This window comes from Triticum aestivum, chromosome 5B (genome assembly GCF_018294505.1).
Source record: "Triticum aestivum cultivar Chinese Spring chromosome 5B, IWGSC CS RefSeq v2.1, whole genome shotgun sequence".
Taxonomy (NCBI): domain Eukaryota; kingdom Viridiplantae; phylum Streptophyta; class Magnoliopsida; order Poales; family Poaceae; genus Triticum; species Triticum aestivum.
Window position 1 is genome coordinate 479,174,836 of NC_057807.1, and position 24,091 is coordinate 479,198,926.

A 24,091-nucleotide genomic window follows, 5' to 3' on the forward strand; every position below is an offset into this window, starting at 1 on the left:
CTGAAACCTTGGGTTATGGCAGACAAGGATGAAAAAATTGGTAGCACAATAGTGAATGTTTGAAGGCGTTGCGGGATGTCAAGCCAGGCGGAGGATGCGTACTATGAGGAGTTGCAGATGGCTGCAGTCTGGGAAGTTCGGCTGGGTCGGACTAGGCAGTCTGACGGATCGACGCAAGTCGGTTGGTACAGAAGACGATGGTGGGATCAACGATGACGACATAGGAGCGTGATGCTGATGGTGACCGACTTCTGGGCGTGGAAACACGTGGCACAGGCCCGAGTGCTTGTGTGACTTCGACAAGACTATGGCGCAGGGTTGATTCAAGACGGTGCACAGTATAGAGCTTGAAGTCGACGGGGCGCAAGGGTGGACTGATCATCTACCATGGAGTCATGTTGAAGGTGGAGCTGGATTGAGGGGCTACGGTGTAAGGATCCAGGGAATCGAAGCCTATTCAGCGGAAAAAGCGAGGGACACGTAATTCGGACTGGAGCCCAATGGTCTGATGGAAGCGTGAAACTCGTCATCGGTCGGTGATGATCGCTGGTACTCTGCAGTGGTGTGGTTTCGCGACCCTTGAGACTCGACCGGGACAGCGGAGGCTCGACGCAGTAATAGCGGCGAGGCGTGCGGTGCGCACGGGACATGGAGACGGACCAGGGCTCTGGTGGTCATACATGTGGTGAGACAACTGCGAATTTGATTCGGGATGACTACAAGCAATGGTGAAATTCCTTCAAGTTTCAGAAATGCGGTTAAGAAAGGAGCGGTGATGTTGAGTTCGGGTAACTCTTATGTGTGACACCCAATATGTGAGTTGTTCACTTTCACGCAGGTCAGTGATCAGTGTTGACTGTGGTCAAGAAAAGAAGGGACTACAAGATGCAGGTGGAGTCATATGGAGTCTTTGGAGTAGCACCAGTACTCATGGGATATACTCAAGTCCAATGTACATGGAAGTTTGATGCATGGACGAATCCAAGGTGGTGGAGTATATTCGCTAAGGTGGAGTTTGTTGGAGTTGTGTCAAATATTGTGTACAAGGTAGGTTACAGTTGGACTTGTAGTTGTATCGTGTTTAAGTAGGATGTGGAGTCGTGTCCTAGTAGGACATTTGTATCCTAGACCTCTCATATATAGCGGGGGTAGACACACGATGTAACCTATGCCAACATAATAGCACCGGAACGCAGGGAAAGCCGGCGACATGTGCCGGTGTCTAGAGTGACCGGGTGCGGTATTGTAGCGGTGTCATGGGGAGGAGCGCCCATAGTCAGGCCCCAGGGATGTAGCCATATCGGTGAATCTCGTTAACAAATCTCGGTGTCGTGCTCGTGTGATTGCTTGGTCCTCGAATGATCAACGGTGGCCTCGGATTTATTCTAACAGGACATCCGATCTTTATTGGGTCCTTCTTTTATTTCTTTTCATGCATGTCCTTATTTATTGGGTGTCTCTAGAAAATTTATCTTCAATTTCATGTCCAATCCTCATTTTGCTGAGATGTCCATCCCCAATCTCAATCAGTACCGGATAATACATTGTTGATTAACGTTGCAGCATAGATAGTATTTTTTTACATTGTTAACAGATAAAATAATATAATATTCAGATTCTACATATTTTTTTATCAAATTTCATATATAACATGTTAAATTTAGAATTACGGCTTAGAAGATATGAGTATTTTAAAAAACATTTGATATGTACTACGGGTTTAATGTCAGAAACATTAAAGGATTTTCTATAAAACAGCAAAACGGATTAAGTATACATATTTCTTTTATTATTAGGTACAGATAAATTGTGTCTCGTGCACAACACTTGCACCTGAAGAGAGAAATCTGGAACCGCAACTGGCTACCTAGACTTGAGATGATGAGACCCTATGGATGGATTGCTCCAAACCGGCCTCATTTTGTTTTTGAGTAGGTTGATCGCACGTCTGCCACATGAATTAGAGCATCGATTGAGGAGGTATTTATTCTCATAGATCGATGCTTCAGTCATAATAAGTATACTACTGTGTACAAGAAATATTAGCGACCGTTGGGTGCGAAATTTTGAGAAGGATGGTGCATTATTAGTACGACCAGCGTAGAAAATGATGATAGCAACTAAATTGCGCAGAGAAGTCTGGCTAGGAAGGAATGCTAGATCGCCTAATTTGGAACAGGAGGAAGCATCTTGGAAATCTTTGCGGAAAACACAAGTCCCCAGCAAGATTAGAATGTTTTTATGAAGATTGGCCAAGCATTCTTTACCAACGGAAGACGTGAGCTGTCATTGTAGCATGCCAACGAAGAGTACATGTGGGGCTATGTGGTATGAATAGTGGCGACACTCCTAAATAGAATGTTCGATGTCTATGTGCATCTCGGCATTAGTTGATGATGAGTTCGCGAGCCATAGGATAGCAACCACCGAGCCAACTGTGAAACAATGGCTATTTACTATGATGGAGTCACTGTCTCATGAAGCTTTCGTGCGGCTAGTAGTGACCCTATGGGCTACATGGTAGGCGAGAAGAAAGGTCATATGCGAAGCAGTGCTTTAGAGCCCACTATCAACGAACATGTTTGTCTCAAACTTTATACCAGAGTTAGGAGATGTTACCAGGAAAGCCACCCACAACAACAACCTATGATCAATGTAGGCATGTACCTGCATGCATGGCGGTGGCGGCAGGATACGCAAAAATTCATGTCGATGCTGGCCCGGCAAGATCTGGCATTGGAGGTTCAGCGACAGCTATTTGTTGGGATTCATCTGAAAAATTATTTGGGTTCTTCTACACTAGTGATTCATGGCATTCGAGGTATGGCGATTCTTGAAGCTATTGCTTGTAGGGAAACTCTCTTATTGGCTGATGATCTTCTTCTCCATGAAATTGTGATTGCCACGGATTCGAAGCAATTTGCAAACGACATACGAAAGGGTTGCGGCGGGATGCATGGCCAAATTATTGTTGAAATCAAATTTCGAGCTTTGGAATTTAATTGTAATTTTCTTTCTAAGGGTCAGGCATCGGATACCGAAGCCCATTTGCTTGCTAAGTTTCCTCGTTTGTTTGATCGAGGGCGTTATGTCTAGTTAGACCAACCCCGCGATCCTATTTGTATCCCAAACACTGTAAAGTTTGAGTAATAAAGCTTGGGGACTTCTCTAAAAAGAACACTTACGCCTAATGAGCCCACCCATCGCGGAAGGGAGGGCTGCCTCCTAGCACCCGTTTATTTATATTTTTGAAATAGAAATATTTATATTTAGTCTTAAAAAATGTTAATCGATCGTTTAGAAAATATTCATGCAGTGTAAAAAAGGTTTGATCAACTTTAAAAAGTAATTGATATCATTTGATACAAATGTTCGGGACATATAAAAATATGCCCATACAACATAAAAATATAAAAAGCATAATTCAAATAACATGTTTTGTACCATTCAAAAACATTATACATGATATTTCAAATAAAAGGTTTACAGTTTTGCAAAATACGCACGTGACCTTTAAAAAAAATGTTTATACAATGTGACAAAATGTTCCCATAGTATAACAACATGTTTTGTACCATTCAAAAAATGTACATCACATTTTGTAGATATATTCACGCATTTTGAAAATGTGTTTTATTTTTGGAAAAAGTTTATACAATGTCAGCGAATATTGTGTATTAAAAAGATTAGTACCATTAAAATATGTCACTAGATTTGAAAAAATGTTCACGAGTTTCAAAAATATGCTTGTGATATTTATGAAAATATTTTTACAACACAAAACTATTTTTCACATAGTTTTGAAAAACAACACCATTCAGAAAATGTTTCAACATGTATTTGAAAAATGTTTAACACGTACTTGAAAAATCTTAAATAAACATGTCTTTGAAAAAAATGTATTTGAAAAAATTTAAACGTGCATAAAAATGTTTATATGTATACCATTAATGTAAAATGATAATGAAATAATAGACATTAAATCATATATTTAAAAAATGGTAATCATGCATTTTAAAAGTCTTAAAAAATGTATACAAAATGTTACTGGTGTATATTAAAAAAATGTACAATGTGTATGAAAAATGTAGCCATGTTTTGAAAAAAATGGAAAAAAACAAAGAAAACTGTCGCATATAGTGATAAAACTGCAAAAAAAATGTAGAGAAGAAAGAACTCACACTACAGCTGTCGTACTAGGCCAGCCCAGTAGCGTCACATGAGAGGCGAGCCGGAGCTACGCCTTGCAACTTGCGTGAAATAGCCTTGCCGAATCCTTGCATGTCTTGGGAAAACTAATCCTAGCTGCTTTAATAAGCGTGCTAATACAAAAAATATAAATGCAGATGCAGACGCGTCCACCTTCATCCCTACGTGCTAGAGTCGCCCCCGCCATGATCTGCGCTCCTCACTCTTTGTTAGTGGATTTTGTCCCCACCCTTTTCCCTCTTCTTCGCATCTTGAGAGTCGCCCGAAGAGCCTCCCAACCCCTCTTCCTCTGACGACATCGCCAACAAACAAGGGGTGAGAGAGGTGGCGGGGCCTTCGTTGTGGATGTTAGGGCTAGGTTTAGGAGTAGTATAGAGTTGCCCCCCCCCAATGGGGAATGTCATCATGTCTTACTGGATTGGTGTCATGGCGTGTCTGTGAGCGATATCGGTTGGCAGCGGATTGTTCCTTCCTTTCAGCGACCCTGCTGGTCGGCGAACTAGGAGGGAAGCTTTTTGACTTTACCTCTCAATAAAGTCGTTGGAGTGGTGCATCCGGCGCAACAAGCTTTCGCTCCCCTCTTTCTCTAGGGGGGTGAATGACTTTGTTGTCCATTCAAGTCTTGTGTCCTTTGGGACTTGGAAGGTGCATTGGATGTTCATTGGACAATCTTCTTCCAACACATCAACCTTGGCCATCGGAACATGAGATGAAACAAGTTTTTTTACGATCCCTCTCAAACGTCCATGGTGAGTCCCTCGTTCTTTCTCTCGATATGGTAGGGTTTCTACCGGAGTTGGTGGCAAAAGTAGCTCCGGTGAGGTCACTGGCCGTAATATGATTACATTGTGTATTATCTCTTATCTTCAGGCTCTTGCTTGTAGGAAGGGATGACATGGTTGATTTTTTTTTCTTTCGGTGTTCTCTTTGTTGTGTTGTGTCACGTTTCATACAAAAATGCAGCAACTCCGAGGACCTTCTTCTCCCCTCCCTGTGTTTAAAAAACTTTGTGAATGCTTTCTTTTCCTTTTCATATCTTTTCAATACACTTATATATCATGTTGTAAGAAGGTAAGTTAGAAAGTATTCATATATTGCAAGAAAAAATGTTCATCATGAAATGTTCATGTAGCTTTTTTCCTAAAAAATGTTCATGTGTGCCAGAAAAAATGTTCACATCTATGAAAATAAAATATTTTCTTATTTTATTAAAATATAGCATGAAGAATACATTCACATGTACACGTTGATTTTTGGTCAAATTTTGAAAACTTTCAGAAAATGATTTTCCTTTTTGAAAAAAAGATCCATGGAGCCAAAGCTGCAGAACGGATTTCTTACTAAAATATCGCCACAATATCTGAAACAAAATCGACTAGATTCAAGTTTACTAGTTCACATGTCAGGAAGTCTCTATTATTAAAGTGGAGTTGGTAGGTTCGTCTCACCTTCTTGCTTTATGCCCCTAACGTCGCTTGGTTTCCTGTGATTTTTTTTTATATAATTGCAACCGATAAAACAAAAACCAATGTATATAGAGTATCTTGAAATAATACGAACCAAAATAGTACTTTACTTTCCTTGCCCTACTCATTTCCTTAAAACAAGACAAAACATCCACTGATTTATGAGAAGTATCATCTAGCGTGGAGGAAAAGATCGAGTTAGTTATAGTGAGTATCATTCTTTTACAGTTTTGGCAGTAGCATGGGTAGTGCGGTTAAATACCTCAAGCGAGGATCACCTTGATTTAGCAAAAGTACCACTTATGTGGGCTCTTCCTCCAGCGTTGGCTCCATCAAGGTGGCGGACGGAGGAACGGGCAGGCGGTGAGGAGGAGGCGACGATCAGGGGGAGGTGGAAGGCAGTGGGAAGGTGCAGACAGTGGCAAAAATGGCCAAATGTGAGGGCCCTGGATGAGTTTTGGGTGGGTCCGCGCTGTCGGATGTGTAAGTGGCGGACGTCTGGACGCTCGCAAACCGCGAGTTTGGTTTCGGTTTGTGGGATTTCAAACGTTCAGTTTGGTCCAGACAATTTTGGTGAACGCCGTTAGATGCCAAAATAATTCTGAACTGTCCGGCCGTGTTGGTATTGCCCCAAGGGATTGGAGGTGCCCGGTTGTAGATGCTCTAAGCAAGCAAGGTGAAAAAGCAGAGAAGAAGCATGGGCATGCAGCTCCCCGGCCCGGTCCTCCTAGTTGCGTATCCGGGGACACAAGGCATCAACCAACCCCGGTGAGTTCTCTACACTTGGATGGAGCCCCTCACCTCACGCCAATCGGCAGCCAAAGAGCAGCGTCGACTAATCAAACCTGCGTAGCAGGATGGTAGCAAGTAGACTAGAATAACACAATGTGGGCGGTGATGTTGCTTCGCCCCGGCGCCAACGTACGTCCGCGCGGCTCGGCCGGCCAGTCGCCACGCACAAGTCAGAGCCATCTGCACTCCAAAGCCATTGACAAATCCGTCCGTCCGGCAGACAAGTGTTGAGTAATTAACTGGTCTAGACAAGTGTGGAGTGATTAATTAAACTGGTTCTCTAGATGGCATGTCCCCCATCAGCCGCGATGGATCGAGCCAGTGAAGTGAAACGCACACTGCTCGCGCGGCCGTGCCACACGAATGTTCCCGGGTTCCTACGCCAATCCTGCCTTGCGTTTGGGGAAATCCATGCGCGCGCGGGACGCGCCGGACGTCCCAGCTAACCGCCGCGAGCGAGCGAGCGATCCTCGCGGCAATCCTATGAATCTATGATTGATTCACCTTTACCTACTTCTGGTGGGCAGCTTTCCGCGCGCCTGGTTGATTGATCGATCGATCGCTTGCTTGTTCTCCGCAGCCATTTCCGCGGCACTCTTCCTCGCTGCCCCTCTTGCCGTTTGTTTAAGGAACGGAGGAACGTCAGGTGAGCTAACCCGATTGGACTTTGTGCGAGGCTAGGCCACAAACCGATATGCTCTCCAGCTAGGCCAGGCCGCGGAACACGCTCAGTGTCCCACGGAAGCATGGGGTCCGGCTCGTACGACGGCGACGGGCGACAGACAGCAAACTGACGAGGATCGGCGGCTTTCCGAGCTCCTACTTCCGGTCCGGCGTTTGCCCGCATCCAGACGCTACCAGTACCACCAAGGCCGATAAACATGTGCTTTGGGGCAGTTGTTTTCTGCCAGCCGGCGTTTGCATCATCATTGCGTACGTGGTGGTGCTTTGCTTGAGCTTGAGGAGTTAGGAGAGGCAGGTGCCCGTTGCTTGCTTGCTTGGTCTATCAGGCCGGCTTAATTAGGCCTAACTAACCCTGCCCGGCTGTCCGTCCGTCCCTGTTTCTCAGGTGCGAGCTAGCTATAGGCCTATAGCCCGGCCTGAACCTGAATAGATCGATGCGTGGCAGTGATGAACACCAGTTCACCACTGTCCACTGGGATGTGTATATGTTTCAGAAGCCATCCATCTATGACGGCACGCACCGAGCAGGTAGCAACGCCGAGGAAGTTACCCCTTGGGGGCGCCGAGGCAGGGCGAGCAAGCAAGTCCACAATTTCCATCCATGCATGCTGGATTCATTCCAACCCGGCCCGGCCTAGCACCTGTCAACCTTAACGGCGACGGGTTCGGCCGGAGACGAAAGTTACTGCCCCTCCACATCGATCTTGCTTGCTCGCGCGCGCCAGTTCGTTGACGCCCCCGGTCGCGGCCTCTTCCGCAATATGCCTCCTTGGCACCACCCGCCCCCTGTCGCTGTCGTCCGGATTTTGTACCGCCGCTGCCGATGATTCGGGTGAAGAAACATGAAGCGGCGTCGTAATCGCGCTGAATTAGACAGTTAATCGAGTCTACACGTCGATAATTCTCAAGGAACGCAAGAGGCGCAAGAAAGCTACTGGGATCAATTGGAGGATGGGAAATCGCAAAGTCAGGCGCTGATGCCCGTGATCTATCCGGGTTGAAGCTTTCTGACTGCGCCGGCGCTTGAAAAATATCTATCTATCCGCCGGGCTCGGCCGATCATCATTGTGTGGTTACTGTGGACCCCAGAGCCCCTGGGTTTCGGGAACTTGTGATGCCCGACTGCCTGGAAGGAGGGGGCAGGAAGCAACTCAAGGGTTAAAGCAACGTTTGTTTTAGAAAGAAAGAAAGAAGAAATACTTTAAGGGTTGCTAATATAATGGTGGGCTGCCTGCCTGCATGATTAGCTACAAGTAGAAGCAAAGGAAAAGGCCCAGCCTCATGCATGCATGCATGCATGCATGATTCGTTCCCAGTTCACATGTGGTAGCTTGTATCGTACGGAGTATATCACATATTAGTACTAGTAATTAACATGCAGAGCACATGTATGATTGATCAGCCCTGTTGATTAGCGTAAAAGACATCACCCACCACGAAACAACGTCCAGTCAAAATGCACGTGCATGGCCCACGTATAGGAGGGAGCAGGACCCTTCTTCATGAAATTATTAAGGCTGCTCTGCTGGAGTAACATCTCTCAAGCAAGAGCATATACGGTATCAGTAGCTGCCAACACGCAGCTAGCTCTGTATAACGATCACAATCACATACGCCCGGCCATTACGTACTTAGGATTAATATACTTTTGTATAGCAAGACTAAAGTCTATACTCTATACGAATACATGACATCGTCACATGTATTGAACAAGGATTAATACATGACATGACAGTGTCAAATACATAGACAAATGTACGTGAGATCGATGGCCTTATCACATCCCTTTCAGCCTTGAAGCGGCGCCTGAATTTTTCTACAAATGTATTCATTCCGCACCTCACGAGCTTTCGTGCTCGAATGGAAGAGTTGGGGGAACAATTTTAGTGGTGAGGGAGACGGGATCTTGTCTATTCCAACAAGGAATCATACTGCTTAAGCAATAGACGGCGGCAGGATGGAGTCTGCTCCACGCCACAGCGCGCGTATGCAGATCCTATAAATTCCCCGCCTTTTCCGTCTCCACTCCACTCATCGACCTCCTCACCTCTCTACCAAAACTGTACCGGCAGAATTGTACTGCCTTTCCAGACTGATCGGTGATCGCCGATCAGTTTCTGACCTTCTACTTGCACCTTAAACCTGCAACTATACTACGCTAATGGAGAAGATGCGGGCAGCAGGGGAGGCGCCGCCGACGCAGCAGCTGCCTCCGGGGTTCCGGTTCCACCCCACCGACGTGGAGCTGCTGCTGCAGTACCTCCGCCGCATGGCCCTGGACCGCCCGCTGCCCGCCGCCGTCATCCCCGTCGTCCACGCCGCCGCCATGCCCGACCCCTGGGACCTCCCCGGTGCGTTTTCTTGTTGGCTTCTTGCACGCACGCATGCATGAATGACTGCTCACATGGAAATTGTCAAATTGATTTCGTTCCGTTTTCGGTTGATTGCTGCAGGCGCGAGCGAGGGGGAATCGGCTTACTTCTTCAGCCAGAGGCAAGGCCGTGGCGGGCGGCGGAGGAGAGCGACCGGAGGGTACTGGAAGGCCACGGGGAAGGAGAAGCCGGTGTTCGTGCAGCTGCCGGTTGGCAAGCGGCTGCTCGTCGGCGTCAAGACGGCGCTGGCCTTCCACCGCGGCAAGTCGCGCACGGACTGGGTCATGCACGAGTACCGCCTCGCCGGCGCGGCGGACCAGAACAAGCGTGCCAATGGCGGCTCGCAGAGCAGCGAATGGGTCGTGTGCCGGGTGTCTATGAAAAGCAGAGCAAGGAGGTCGGCAGCGGGCGGCGAGACGACCGGCGATCACCAGCAGGAGCAGCCATCACCGTCGCCGTCTTCGACGTCGAGCTGCGTCACGGACCACACTTGTCACGCCCCAGACCAAGAAGAGGTCAGCAGCAGCACTAGCCATTGCCAGCAGCATCCGACACGCTAAGCTCCAGCTGCTGCAGACCTGCAGTGCGATCATGCCTCCCAAAGAGAGGCCTAGCCAGGCATTTAAATTCCAGCCTTCCTTGTATACCTGTCCTTGTACGTACGGCCGCAGCGCCATGGTAACCATGAGAATTGGGTTGAAGAGAAGAAGAAATCTCCATTAAAGCGGCTGCGGCATCCGCATCAGCTGTAACTTGCAAGTCTCCCCAAGACACTCATCAACGAAAGGGAAACCAGGATTAATTAAGCCCGCAGGAACTTATAACATCAGTCGCTGCCGCAGCTGCAACTCGATCAGCTGTCGTTTCCGCGCGCACCACCGGTCCCTTTGGCTCTATTCTAAAATTTGAAATTGAAAAATGACCTAAAATTGGTAACGGAGGCCAAATGGGCAACGCTGTCGCTTATCAAGGCGAGCGACGGCGACGGGAAGAAAGAGACCCGTGCGCGCGCTTCGCCGCAGACAGCACGCCAAGCTCTGCACGTCCCAAGAGGCAGAGCGACCGGTCGAGAGTGGCCGGCATGCACAACTTGGCTTGGCCCTTTGCCGGGGTGAATCGGCTCCGAGATCTCTGCCCTGGACGCAGGGGGTAGGCTGCGGATGCGGATCGCGTCCTAGCACTCGCGACAGTTCGGCGGAAGGCGATCTGTTGGCGAGTTGTCTCACGGCTCTGAACTCTGCGTGTAGGGTGACAGGCACGCAAACTCCTTTTTACCGGAGACGGGATGTACAGGAGCCGAATCCACCCTTCACTTGCTTTATGATCTGTGCCTAAGTAGGGCTCATCCATATGTATAATCATGTATTGAGACATATGCCCTTTTGTATATAGTCAAATCAATGTCAGATGTCAGGGAGAGGCAGTACTTTTTTGCAGTGGATTATACGCATGCATGCAGCATCTCTCTCCTCTCTCTCAAACAAATCCATGCATTTTATTTTTGGTTATATTTTTAGATGACCAATATTTTTTACAACTTTGTACTATTATTTAAAATTTTCATATATTCAAATTCTTGAACATAAGATCTTTATAATGATACCAATCTTGAATATATTTAAACTAGTTTAACTTTTACTATTTCAATCATATCAAAATATTAATTTCACTCATTTCAAATTACAATTTTCGAAATGATTGAAATCAGTTATTGAAATGATTGAAACACTTTTCCGAATATAGTTTTCTTTGTGAGTTTCATATTCTAGCTTGTGAAATTGTTTCTTCAATGGAGTAACTGTGATGTGTTTTACTGAAACTAGTGAAATTTATCTTTTGTAATAAGTGTAATCAGTTTTTTGAAACAAGTGAAATATATTATTTCAATTGAGCGACTGTAGTGTGTTTTCTGAATGACTGAAATGAGTTATTTGAAAAAAGTGAAATATATCTTTTTGGTGTGAAACGACTTTTTCATTGTGTGATACTGATATTTCTGCTGAGTGAAATATCTTTCATTATTTTTTGATATGATATGAAGTGAAATTAGTTTCTCATATATATTTTGTATGATTGAAATCAGTTTTCTGAAACTAGTGAAATGGGTGAAATCTATATTTTGTAAATGAGTGCAGTGTGTTTTCTGAAATAAGTGAAATAAGTTATTTGAATAAAAGTGAAATAAAACCAATTTTTGTTGTGAAACTAATTTTTCAGTGTTTGAAACTGATATTTTATGAGTGGAATATATTTCAATATATTTCTTAGATTTGCCGTGAAATTAGTATTGCAAATGAGAGTAAAGTGTTTTCTGAAATATGTGAAATTTATTTTGAAACGAGTGAAATGATTTTTTAACTTCTATCAGCGAAACAGTCAAAAACACTTTTATGAAATAGAGGATCAATCTTATGTTTTATGAAAGCGATAAAGATAATTAAAATATAAAAATAAGAAATTAGTGAAATAGGTTTATTTAAAACATGTGAAATTGAGTATTTCAAACACGTCTAAGTTGCAGTCAAACACGTCTAAATTGAATATATGAAACTTCTATTTTACTACTATATCAAATATATCTATGTTTGTGTGAGTTTCATATTCCAGTTTGTGAAAATGAGCGAAACACTAGAAAAATCTTTTATGAAATAGTGAAACAATTTAATGTTTTATGAAAGTGATTTAAGAGATAATTGAAACATATAAAATAAAATATATTTTAAAAATATCCAAAATTGATCTTGTTCTGTAGATCTTGTCACCATAAATTTAAATATACAAAAAGTTTCAATAATGGACATTTGGTTCAAACGATATAAGTCATTGAAAATATGAGGATGAAAATAAAATGCATGTGAGTGAATGCATGCATGCACCATTGTCTCTACTTTAACTCTTTCTCCTCTGTAAAAGCTGACAATATCTGACACTAGTACATGTATTGCTATGTGTAGTCTGATATCTGAAAATAAAGTATAAAACCTGCACTGATCTTGATGAAAACGACGAAGGATGGATCAAGCAGCGGTACATCCCGGCTCCGGTAAAAAAACTTAGTCGGTGACAGGCGACGCACCAGCGCCGATGGAGTTTGGTCTTGTGCCCCCCCTTTGAGTTGTCCCCCTTTTTCTGCCAGTACAATGAGCACACAATTTAGGAGTACTTCCGAAATTCGGCTCGGGCCGCTACACATAAAAAAGAGACTCGCTATATACCAGTCGACTGAAAATCGAATTAGGGTCAGTCGAATCATTTTCAGCCTTTTGATGTAGATCCAACGGCTTAGACACCTTCTACCTCCCAACTGATTTTTGTTCATCTTGTACCCCTGATTCTAACCCCCCCCCCCCCGATCGAGCCTACTGCTGCCGCCCGCGGCGCTCCCGCTCCCGCCTCGCCAAAATGCCCTTTCCTCAACCTCCTCCCATAGTCGGTCTTGCCGCCGCCCCTAGCCTCGCCGGTTTTTTCTCCGGCAAACTTGCACCACCGCCGTTCTTCCGCCCTAAGATAGATCATTGGGAAGCTTCTTCACGAGCCCGCCCCCCTCCACCGCGCATGCTGCGACTGTTTCTTCCTTTCCTTCGGCGCCTCCTTTCTTCTAGCAAAAATCGACTAAACCAAATCGGATTTTCAGGCGACTCGCGTTTAGCTCTTGTGTAAGAAAAAAAACTAGTGACGCATTTGGTTGTCTGCATACAACCCAACCAGATCCGTACGGGATGAAAATGGCATGACAACAACACTATTTGCTTCTCTCCTTCTTCGACTCCATCTGACATCCTCATCTCAGTCATGCCTGCCCCTCCCCCCTCCCCCCAAGCTGTTAAGAGGAAGAAGATATCCACACATAGATAGCAACGCAAAAATATGTAATTTATGACTTGCATACACGATTTGCTTATATGGCTTGGTTGCATGTTGAAAGTGCGTTATATCGACTAGAGGGGGGTGAATAGGAGATTTTTACAAATTCGTCACTTAGGAATTTCTAGGTGAAGAAATTCCTAAATAACGACACACAAGCAGCGGAATAAGTGCTCAGGTAAAAGCATAACAGAGTAAAAGCATAGCCATCATGATGAAATGAAAGACAAGCACAGAGTACAGATAACGTGAAAATGGGGTAAGCAGGCTGAAGACTAAGTGGCTGAAGAATTAGGATTGCGGAAATAGAGAAAGTATTCAGTCAAAGTCTTCAAATAGTAATGATCAGGTTCATCAACACATGAATGAGGAAATGAAAGAGTTAAGGAAATAGAACCAGTTGGCTTAGTGAAGACAATGATTTGGTAGACCAGTTCCAACTGCTGTGACAGTTGTACGTCTGGTTGGAGCGGCTGGGTATTTAAACCCGATGACACACAGTCCTCACCGTGTTCTCCTTGAGCTAAAGTCACAGAGACCTCGCCCAATCACTCATGGTAAGTCTTCAGGTGACTTCCAAACATTCATAGACTTGGTCACTCGGCGATGCAAAATTCCTCTTGGATGCTCAGACCATGACGCATAACCGTCTGGAGGATGCACAGTCCTCAAAGGTAACAAGCGTCGGTTCCACACAGGAACAATCTCTTCAGTGATGCTCAATCACTTTGGGTTGTAGGTGTTTGGGTTTTGGGTTTTTTCTCACTTGATGATTTTCGCTCAAAGTCCTCGAAGGATAGGATGCTCTCAATGACAAGTGTCAGTTTCTCTCGGAGCAGCCAACCAACTAGTGGTTGTAGGGGGCGGCTATTTATAGCCTAGGGAGCAGCCTGACATGATAAGACATAAATGCCTTGTCGGATATTTGAGGTTCAAAATCCTCGGGGCTATCATGTTCCTCACTGTGTAGGCAATCTGCACTGACGAATTCCTAACTCAGTCAAAAAAAATTCCTCAGAGACCAAAAGATCTTCATCTCTGTCACGAAGAAATTGATTGAACTGATAAGAGATTTCCAATGGCTTCACTCGAAAGGATTGGGTAGGTGTAGGATTTTGAGATGAGCATCACTAAGAAATCAGTTTCCTTAGTATTACCTCGACCCCCTTTAACAGTACGGTGTTTCCTATGACTCAAGAAAGCGAAAAAGAAACTACGAAAACATAAGTCTTCACGCTTCATAATCCTCGCATGAATATCCAAGTCTTTAAGGACACACCAATTTCTTCACTTTCAAAATCTTCAGGAGAACCAAAGTCTTCAGCTGAAGACATATGTTTTTAGGGGTCGACTTTCATCATAAATGTCAAACTCATTGACTTATAGAGCATGTGTACACTCACAAACATGTTAGTCCCTTAACCTATAAGTCTTCAATACACCAAAATCACTAAGGGGCACTAGATGCACTTACAATCTCCCCCCCTTGTGGTGATTGATGACAATTAGGTTAAGGTTTCAACGGGAATAAACATATGAAGTGTAAATGCAAATATTGAGGAATTTGATTGCAAGATATAGAAGAACTCCCCCTGAAGATGTGCATAGCTGAGGAATTTGCTTTGGATAGCAAATGCACATTGTAGAGTAATATCATGGAGATCTCCTCCTATATCTTGTAATTCATACACGCATTTGACATATAATATGAAGAATTTGAAATGCATGATGAAATATGGTGTCTGACGAAATTCAGTATGTGTGCCTTAAGTACTTGAGGAAATAAACATGCAGAAAGTAGTCAAAAGTATCAGACCACCATAGGACTTAAGTTTACAACTCGGCAATCAACCCCTTCAGAAGAACAAGAGTTGTAACTTAACAAAAAAACGCCCATATAATAGACCCGCTTGAAAACTAACTCAAATTTCTCCCTCTTTGTCATCAAATAACCACAAGGGACAAAAAATGAGAACTAACGCCCCTGAAGAATATCATCATGATGTCGATGGACGAGTGCCAGTGTTGTTGGGGTCGTAGTGTCGTCCAAAACTTCAGTTTTGTCTGTCTCGCGCGATGAAGAATATGAACTGACAACCAGCTGAGGAACTTTGACCTTCTTGAATTTCTTCGATGGTGGCTGAGACCAGCCAAAGTCCTGTTGGAAGTCCATTTCCTTGAGTTCATCATCAGTGTATAGATGCATAAGAATAGCCCAGGTGCGATCGAAGACTTGATGCAGATAATGGTGATTCTTCTTCACAGTGTTTTGAGTAACGGTCGTGTTCTGAAGAATTGCATCAAACTGACGCTTAACCCACTGTGATTTCTATCCACTTTCTAATGAAGACTGAGGAGCAGCTCACGATCATTCATTATACGTGGAGCAGTGGCTTGAGGATTTTGCTTTGAAGCATTTGCAGCAGTGTCATGAGTGGCAGAGTCATCATTGGTCGAGTAGGATGCAGCCTTGCGAAATTGACCATCCAGAGGACGAGTGCCTTCATCAATGATAGCAACCTTGCCCTTCTCATCAGCTGAGGAAATAGTCCGTTTGAGGACTTCTATTGGGGGCAAGTAGCTGAGATGATTCTAAAAGTTAGCCTTGTAATGAATTGAAGACCTTGATCTGATGAACCACGAAACGTAAGGCTTCAACTCAGAAGGTGAGAAAGCAGCATTGGCCAAAGTCCTCATGAAGAAATCGTGGTAGTTTATAGGACTACCATGCATGATGTTAAAGAGCAGATTCTTCATGATGCCAACAACTTCTTCTTCTTCAGGGTTGTGGCCCTTGATTGGACTAAGGGTTCTGGCCAAAATGCAATAAACGGTTCTTGGCACATAGAGCAAATCCTTGACGAGTAATGTGGGCTTGGAGCTTGGCCAGCCTTCAAAGGCTTCATCATTACTTGCATCAGATGATTTGACAATTCAGGTTCCTCATACAATTTCAGAGCGCCTTCAGTGGGAGGACTAACTGGGACGGCATGAAGCAATTCAGAGGCTGGAGCTTTGTAGTGAGTATTTTTAGTCAACCAGTCTAGTACCCATGAATTCACATCTTCAACATTTCCGGTGAGGTGCAAAGTAGCATAGAATTGAAGAATCAGTTTGTCATTCCAATCGCAGATGTCGGTGTAGAAGTTGAGCAGACCATCGTCATGAAGAACACTGAGGGTTGGAGTGAAGCAAGGTAGATACTCCATATCCACATGAGGAAGTTGCTCATTGTCAAACACTTTGTCCTTATCAAACAGAAATGAGGAATATAATTTCATTTGTGTGGCAGTCCAAAAATGCTTGCGGCAAAGTCAAGCAGATTCGTATGGATTGAAGTCAGAGAAGAAATGATGCTCAGCAAAGAAGTCATCAGCCTTGAACTTCTGCTTCTTGGTGTGAGGATTTTGTGCCTTGGGATGAAGATTTGTAGTGGAAGTCTTCACAGCCTCTTGTCGCACAGCCTCGGGAGCCACATGCTGAGAAATTTCAGGAGCAGTTTCTTCTACAGTCTTGGTCTCCATTTCATCAGCACTAGTGGCTGGAACTTCTTCTTGAATAGAGAGAAGTGAAGCTTGACGTTCTTCAGAGCCCATATGAATTTCTTCAGTTTGGACTGGGGACTGGGGAAATTGCTGGAGAGGAGTGGTCAGAGGAGAATTGAGATGATGTCTTTCACAATAATCATCATTCAATACTGGAGTCGTAGGCCTGATGTCCACATCCTCATCTTCAGCATCAATTTCTTCAACGTCTGCCTCTTCAGCAGTGAACTGAGGCACGGGCAATGATGCCTGTAGAGGTGAAGGGATCGCATCCACTTCAATTTCATCATCCAACTGCTCTGAGATAGCAGCAGAGGGATTCTCTTCATCAATGTCATCAGGGATAATATATTCCTCACCAAAGGGAACAATCTCCTTTGATGACATGCTTGACAAAGGAACATCATCAATCGGATTTTCGAATGAGCTTGTCAAAGTCTTCATTTTCTTGGGAGCTGAAGACTTTGAGGTAGCAGATGCTTTCCTTTCACAGCTGCCCTTTCTGTAGCTTTTGTCTTCTTCGCTTCTGATGCGGAAGGAAGGTTGATGCTTTTCATCTGTGATGACTTTGCAGGAGGAGCATATGAAGGAGCCATAGCTTATTCAGGTGCAACTAATGCAGTTGCCTTAGCAGGTTCAGTTTCTTCAGGCGCAGCAGCAGATTCTTAAGCTGGCCTGGGTTGATCTTCAGGCGCAACATTGATGGTTGCCATGGCAGTTTCATCACGAGCTAGAATTTCTTCAACAACCCTGGCACTCTTAGTATCATCAACAACCTGATTTTCATTAGCAGTACTAGCATGTTCTTTAGTGGGCTGAGCAGATGCTTCGGCCTAAGGAATTTCTTGTTGCGCATCAGCAGCAGCATTGGTATTAAGGCCCTTTGCCAGTTTGACGAATCTGACTTTGGTGCCTAGCCAATCAGCACGGTATGAGTCAAATTCATCACTAAGAGCTTTGATCTCAGACTGAAGTGTCACAAGTTCTTTAGTAGACATTTTCACAACATTCTTCTTCAGAAATCGCTCCTTCTTGTACTGAGCTTTTTTCACTGACCTGGCCTTATCAAATTTCCATTTTTCTTCCGCGATAAAGGCAGTCAGCATGTGACTTTCTCTGGGTGAGAGATTTAGATCAGGTAGAGGTGTGTTTGGATCTTTGTGCCATAGATCTATCAAATCGAGGATCTTCTTCGGATCTAGCAGAAGTGGCACAACACTTCCTTTGGCACTAGCAGCCTGGTGTTAGTGGTCTCTGATGAGTTCAGCAAGTTCATCATCATCAGCTTCATCGTCAGTTGACGGAATTTCAAAAGCAACCTGCTTGTTGTAAGGACTTGGCCTCGCGTCGCGTCCAGCAGTAGCCTTTTTCTTCAGCAACTGAGGTTGAGCTGAGGAACTAGCTAAAGCTCCTGAAGCAATAGAGATGCTAGCGGTCCTTTGGCACGTGGCAAGATGCACTGGTGCTGAGGACTTTGCAGGTGCAGCTGAGAATTTTACTTGAGAAGGTGCTGCACTTGATGGTGTTGCTTGAGCAGATGGTCGTGAGGGATTTGATGAGCTTGGCCAGAGGGCATTGCGGCAGAAGAAGAAAGTGGCTTCACAGCAGATTTCTTCGGCATAGCCTTCTTGGGCTTGCTAGCAGAGGCCTCAACAGCAGCAGCAGCAGAGTCTTCATTAAATTTCTTCACTGCTTCCTTTGCTACCTTGGCCAATTTCCTTTGGTCTTGGCCCACTCCATGGGAAATTCCTCACCTCTTCTGATGCTTGTGGGATCAGCTTCTTGGCCTGGAGCCAATGGAGGTCTTGGGCATGGAGGATTGAAAGCGAATTTCTTCATATACTTTGGAGTGACATAGCGGTATTCTCTCCATTCTCTTGCCCATCTGCGTTCGATCCTCTGAATGCGCACTTGGCGCTGATTTTTTTCTCCTTGCCATGTGTGGCTTCATCAGGAGTACAATGTTCTTCATATATTTCTTCAGGGATTTTGAAGGCAGTGTTAGTTTCAGGCCTTTTCCCTCCCTTCCGAGGTCGCTTTCCATCAACCATATTCTTCACCTGAGGATTCTGAACAATAGATATCTCTCAAGAGGTGTGTAGTTTTTCTTCGAGGAACACTACAAATAAGTTAAGTTGATGAGAACCTAGTGATTCAGTAGCAGACATGTGTACCTGTGAACAGAGTATAGGTGTGAAGAACTTGGAGAGGTCATATGCGTTCTTAGAATTTGTTTTTAAAAGGAATCAAGTTTGAGGAATTTGACCAGGGGAATCTTGATGAATTTCACTAAGAGTTCTTGTCTTAGGTTCCAGAGTTGTATAGATTGAAAATCCACACAATTGAGGAATCTTGAAGAAAAACACATCTTAGAGAAATAGATCAAGAACAGAAGCAACAGTGGTGTTTAAGGATATGAAAGTTGAAGAATAAACACCTTTTGAAGATTTTGTGTAAATCATCAGAATCAACGAGGGCAGTAAAAGTGAATTTTATTTACACTTGACGAAGAACATGACGAACTGAGAGGTGAACAGTGGAAGTTCGTTCATTCAGATGTTCCACGCCCTAACTCGGTGGAGGAAAACAACTACGGCGGCGGTGGAGGTGAAGATTTCCGCGGCTAGCGCGAGTACGACGGCGACGAGGTCGAGGCAGTGAAGCTCTTCCTCACCGGCAACGATGGAATGTAGCGGCGGCGCTAGGTCAGAGATGTCGAGCAAGGGAGAGAGATCGAGCAGAGTAAATGAGCTCAGAGGAAGGGGAGGGGTATTTATAACCGAGGTGAAAAACCGCTCGTCCAAGGAAATTGGACAAACATGCCCCTGACCCTTGCTATTCTAGCGACATGTGTCACCCACGTACTGAGAGGTGGAGATCATGTGAGATCATGGGTGAATAGATAAATCTTGTCATGGAATACGGAAGGATTTGAGCGGCAAAAGCCGAAAAATTAGAATTGGAAATTTTAGTGTTTCGTTCGCAAATTCTTCAGCTATCAAGGACATAGTGAAGATTTTGAACGGGTTTAAAATAGAACGCACATGAAGAATTTGTGAATAGACTGGGTTGAATTTAGCATAGAGGGGGAACGGGTCTGATCACATTCACTCAGATGAAAAAGCAACTTGAAGAATTAGCTATAAGTGAATGTTGTAGAGGACATGAAAAACTCAAATATATATAGAAATGAAGAACATAGTCGGAAAGACTGAGGAAATTGCAAAGTTGAAGAAATTGAAAATTGAAGAAATTGTAAAAACTCAAATTGAAAATTTTCAACTTTGGTTGGTGGCGTAACCCACCGTATAAGAATGATGATTTCAGACACTGCGTACAATTGTCGTAGGGTTTTGAGAATCAAATTCTTCATTAATTTCTTCACACATAGAGGGTTAGTCTTCATTGATTGAAGAAAAATGTTACTTTGTGTGTTGCACATCTAAGTCATCAATTTTGCATAAGTGTTAGGATGTGTGTCCTTTTCAAAGAACATTCGAAGATTCGAAGATATTTAGATCACACCGCAACTTGCTAAATCTCTTCTCATCCATGTGCTTTGTGAAGATATCTGCCGGCTAATCTTCAGTATTCACATGGTCAATGGAGATGTTGCCCTTCAAAACATGGTCACAAAGAAAATGATGACGAATCTGGATGTGCTTTGTCTTCGAGTGCTGAACTGGGTTGTGAGCAATCTTGATAGCACTCTCATTGTCGCAGTAGAGTGGCACATTCTTCATGTTGATGCCATAGTCCTTGAGGGTTTGCTTCATCGATAGCAATTGAGCATAGCAAGATCCAGCAACAATGTACTCAGCTTCAGCAGTAAAGAGTGATACGCAGTTCTGCTTCTTCGAGGAGCAACATACCAAGGATCGTCCGAGGAAATGACATGTGCCAGATGTTGACTTGCGATCCACCCGATCACTAGCATAGTCAGAGTCAGAATATCCAATGAGATCAAAAGCCGAGCCCTTGGGATACCATAATCCAAGTGTTGGAGTGTGAGCTAGATATCGAAGAATATGCTTCACAGCCTTATGGTGTGATTCCTTCGGTGTAGCTTGAAATCGGGCACACATGCAAACACTAAGCATAATGTACGGCCTAGATGCACATAGATACAATAAAGAGCCAATCATGGAGTTGTATACCTTTTAATTGAAGTCTTTACCATTTCCATTGGTGCATAGATGGCCATTTATGGGCATCGGAATTTTGACACCTTTGCAATCTTGCATGCCGAATTTCCTCAACACATCCTTGAGGTATTTCTCCTGGGATATGAATATGACATTGTGTCGTTGACCAATTTGAAGACCTAAGAAGAATTTCAACTATCCCATCATAGACATTTGATATTCCTCACTCATCATATAGGCAAATTCATCACTGTAACATTGGTTAGTACAACCAAAGATAATATCATCAACATATATTTGGCACATGAATAATTCATCATCATATGCTTTGGTGAAAAGAGTGTTGGGGAACGTTGCAGAAAATTAAAAATTTTCCTACGGTTTCACCAAGATCCATCTATGAGTTCATCTAAGCAACGAGTCAAGGGAGAGAGTTTGCATCTACATACCACTTGTAGATCGCGTGCGGAAGCTTGCAAGGTGATGATGTAGTCGTACTCGACGTGATTCGAATCACCGATGACCAAGTGCTGAACGGACAGCACCTCCGCGTTCAACACACGTACGGGACGGGAGACGTCTCCTCCTTCTTGATCCAGCAAGGGGGAAGGAGAGGTTGAGGAAGACAGCTCCACCGGCAGCACGACGGCGTGGTGATGGTGGAGAGGCAGTACTCCGACAGGGCTTCGCCAAGCACACAACGGAGGAGGAGAGGTGTTGGGGAGGGGAGGGCTGCGCCTTGGAGGGTGGTGCGGCTGCCCTCCCCTCACCCCTCTATTTATAGGGGGAAGGGAGAAGGGGGCCGGCCCCCTAGAACCCATCTAGGGGGGGGGGGCGGCGGCCTAGGGGAGAGGGGAGAGGGTGGCTTGCCCCCCAAGCCAAGGGGGCGCCCCCTCTAGGGTTCCCCCCTCAACCCTAGGCGCATGGGCCCAAGGGAGGGGGTGCGGCCAGCCCACCAGGGGCTGGCTCCCTGCCCCACGCAGCCCATGTGGCCCCCCGGGAGGGGTGGCCCCTCCCGGTGGACCCCCGGAACCCTTCCGGTGGCCCCGGTACAATACCGGTATGACCCCGAAACTTCCCGGTGTCCGTTTGACAACTTCCCATATATAAATCTTTACCTCCGGACCCTTCCGGATCTCCTCGTGACGTCCAGGATCCCATCCGGGACTCCGAACAACATTCGGTAGTCACATACTAGTCTTCCTAATAACCCTAGCGTCACCGAACCTTAAGTGTGTAGACCCTACGGGTTCGGGAGACATGCAGACATGACCGAGACGCTCTCAGTCAATAACCAACAGCGGGATCTGGATACCCATGATGGCTCCCACATGCTCCTCGATGTTGTCATCGGATGAACCACGATGTCGAGGATTCGATCAAACCCTGTATGCAATTCCCTTTGTCAATCGGTACGTTACTTGCCCGAGACTCGATCGTCGGTATCCCAATACCTTGTTCAGTCTCGTTACCGGCAAGTCACTTTACTCGTACCGTAATGCATGATCCCGTGTCCAACACCTTGGTCACATTGAGCTCATTATGATGATGCATTACCGAGTGGGCCCAGAGATACCTCTCCGTCATACGGAGTGACAAATCCCAGTCTCGATCCGTGTCAACCCAACAGATACTTTCGGAGATACCTGTAATGCACCTTTATAGTCACCCAGTTACGTTGTGACGTTTGATACACCCAAGGCACTCTTACGGTATCCGGGAGTTACACGATCTCATGGTCGAAGGAAGAGATACTTGACACTGGCAAAGCTCTAGCAAAACGAACTACACGATCTTTTATGCTATGCTTAGGATTGGGTCTTGTCCATCACATCATTCTCCTAATGATGTGATCCCGTTATCAACGACATCCAATGTCCATAGTCAGGAAACCATGACTATCTGTTGATCACAACGAGCTAGTCAACTAGAGGCTCACCAGGGACATATTGTGGTCTAAGTATTCACACGTGTATTACGATTTCCGGATAATACAGTTATAGCATGAATAAAAGACATTTATCATGAACATTGAAATATAATAATACTTTTATTATTGCCTCTAGGGCATATTTCCAACAGTCTCCCACTTGCACTAGAGTCACCAATCTAGTTACATTGTGATGAATCGAACACCCATAGAGTTCTGGTGTTGATCATGTTTTGCACGCGAGAGAGGTTTAGTCAGCGGATCTGCGACATTCAGATCCGTGTGCACTTTGCAAATCTCTATGTCTCCATCTTGAACATTTTCACGGATGGAGTTGAAACGACGCTTGATGTGCCTGGTCTTCTTGTGAAACCTGGGCTCCTTGGCGAGGGCAATAGCTCCAGTGTTGTCACAGAAGAGTTTGATCGGCCCCGACGCATTGGGTATGACTCCTAGGTCGGTGATGAACTCCTTCACCCAAATCGCTTCATGCGCTGCCTCCGAGGCTGCCATGTACTCCGCTTCACACGTAGATCCCGCCACGACGCTCTGCTTGCAGCTGCACCAGCTTACTGCTCCACCATTCAACATATACACGTATCCGGTTTGTGACTTAGAGTCATCCAGATCTGAGTCGAAGCTAGCGTCGACGTAACCCTTTACGACGAGCTCTTCGTCTCTTCCATAAACGAGAAACATGTCCTTCGTCCTTTTCAGGTACTTCAGGATATTCTTGACCGCTGTCCAGTGTTCCTTGCCGGGATTACTTTGGTATCTTGCTACCAAACTTACGGCAAGGTTTACATCGGGTCTGGTACACAGCATGGCATACATAATAGATCCTATGGCTGAAGCATAGGGGATGACACTCATCTCTTCTTTATCTTTTGCCGTGGTCGGTGACTGAGCCGAGCTCAATCTCACACCTTGTAACATAGGCAAGAACCCCTTCTTGGACTGATCCATTTTGAACCTCTTCAAAATCTTATCAAGGTATGTGCTTTGTGAAAGACCTATGAGGCGTCTCGATCTATCTCTATAGATCTTGATGCCTAATATATAAGCAGCTTCTCCAAGGTCCTTC

At 44.9% G+C, this 24,091-nt stretch overlaps 1 protein-coding gene across 1 annotated transcript; it reads left to right on the top strand.

Annotated features, from left to right (window-relative positions):
- The first annotated feature begins 9,166 nt into the window (after positions 1-9,166).
- On the top strand, positions 9,167-10,329 carry LOC123112613 (NAC domain-containing protein 41). The gene is made up of 2 exons (XM_044533646.1): positions 9,167-9,502; positions 9,605-10,329. The coding sequence occupies exons 1-2, from the start codon at positions 9,313-9,315 to the stop codon at positions 10,081-10,083; spliced, it is 669 nt and encodes a 222-aa protein (XP_044389581.1). The 5' UTR covers positions 9,167-9,312; the 3' UTR covers positions 10,084-10,329.
- Positions 10,330-24,091: the final 13,762 nt, after the last annotated feature.

Bases quoted from the DNA above. Each gene is read 5' to 3' on its own strand.
- LOC123112613 (XM_044533646.1), top strand. From the start codon at position 9,313: ATGGAGAAGATGCGGGCAGCAGGGGAGGCGCCGCCGACGCAGCAGCTG. The intron at 9,503-9,604 runs GTGCGTTTTCTT...TGATTGCTGCAG, and splicing joins CGACCCCTGGGACCTCCCCG to GCGCGAGCGAGGGGGAATCG.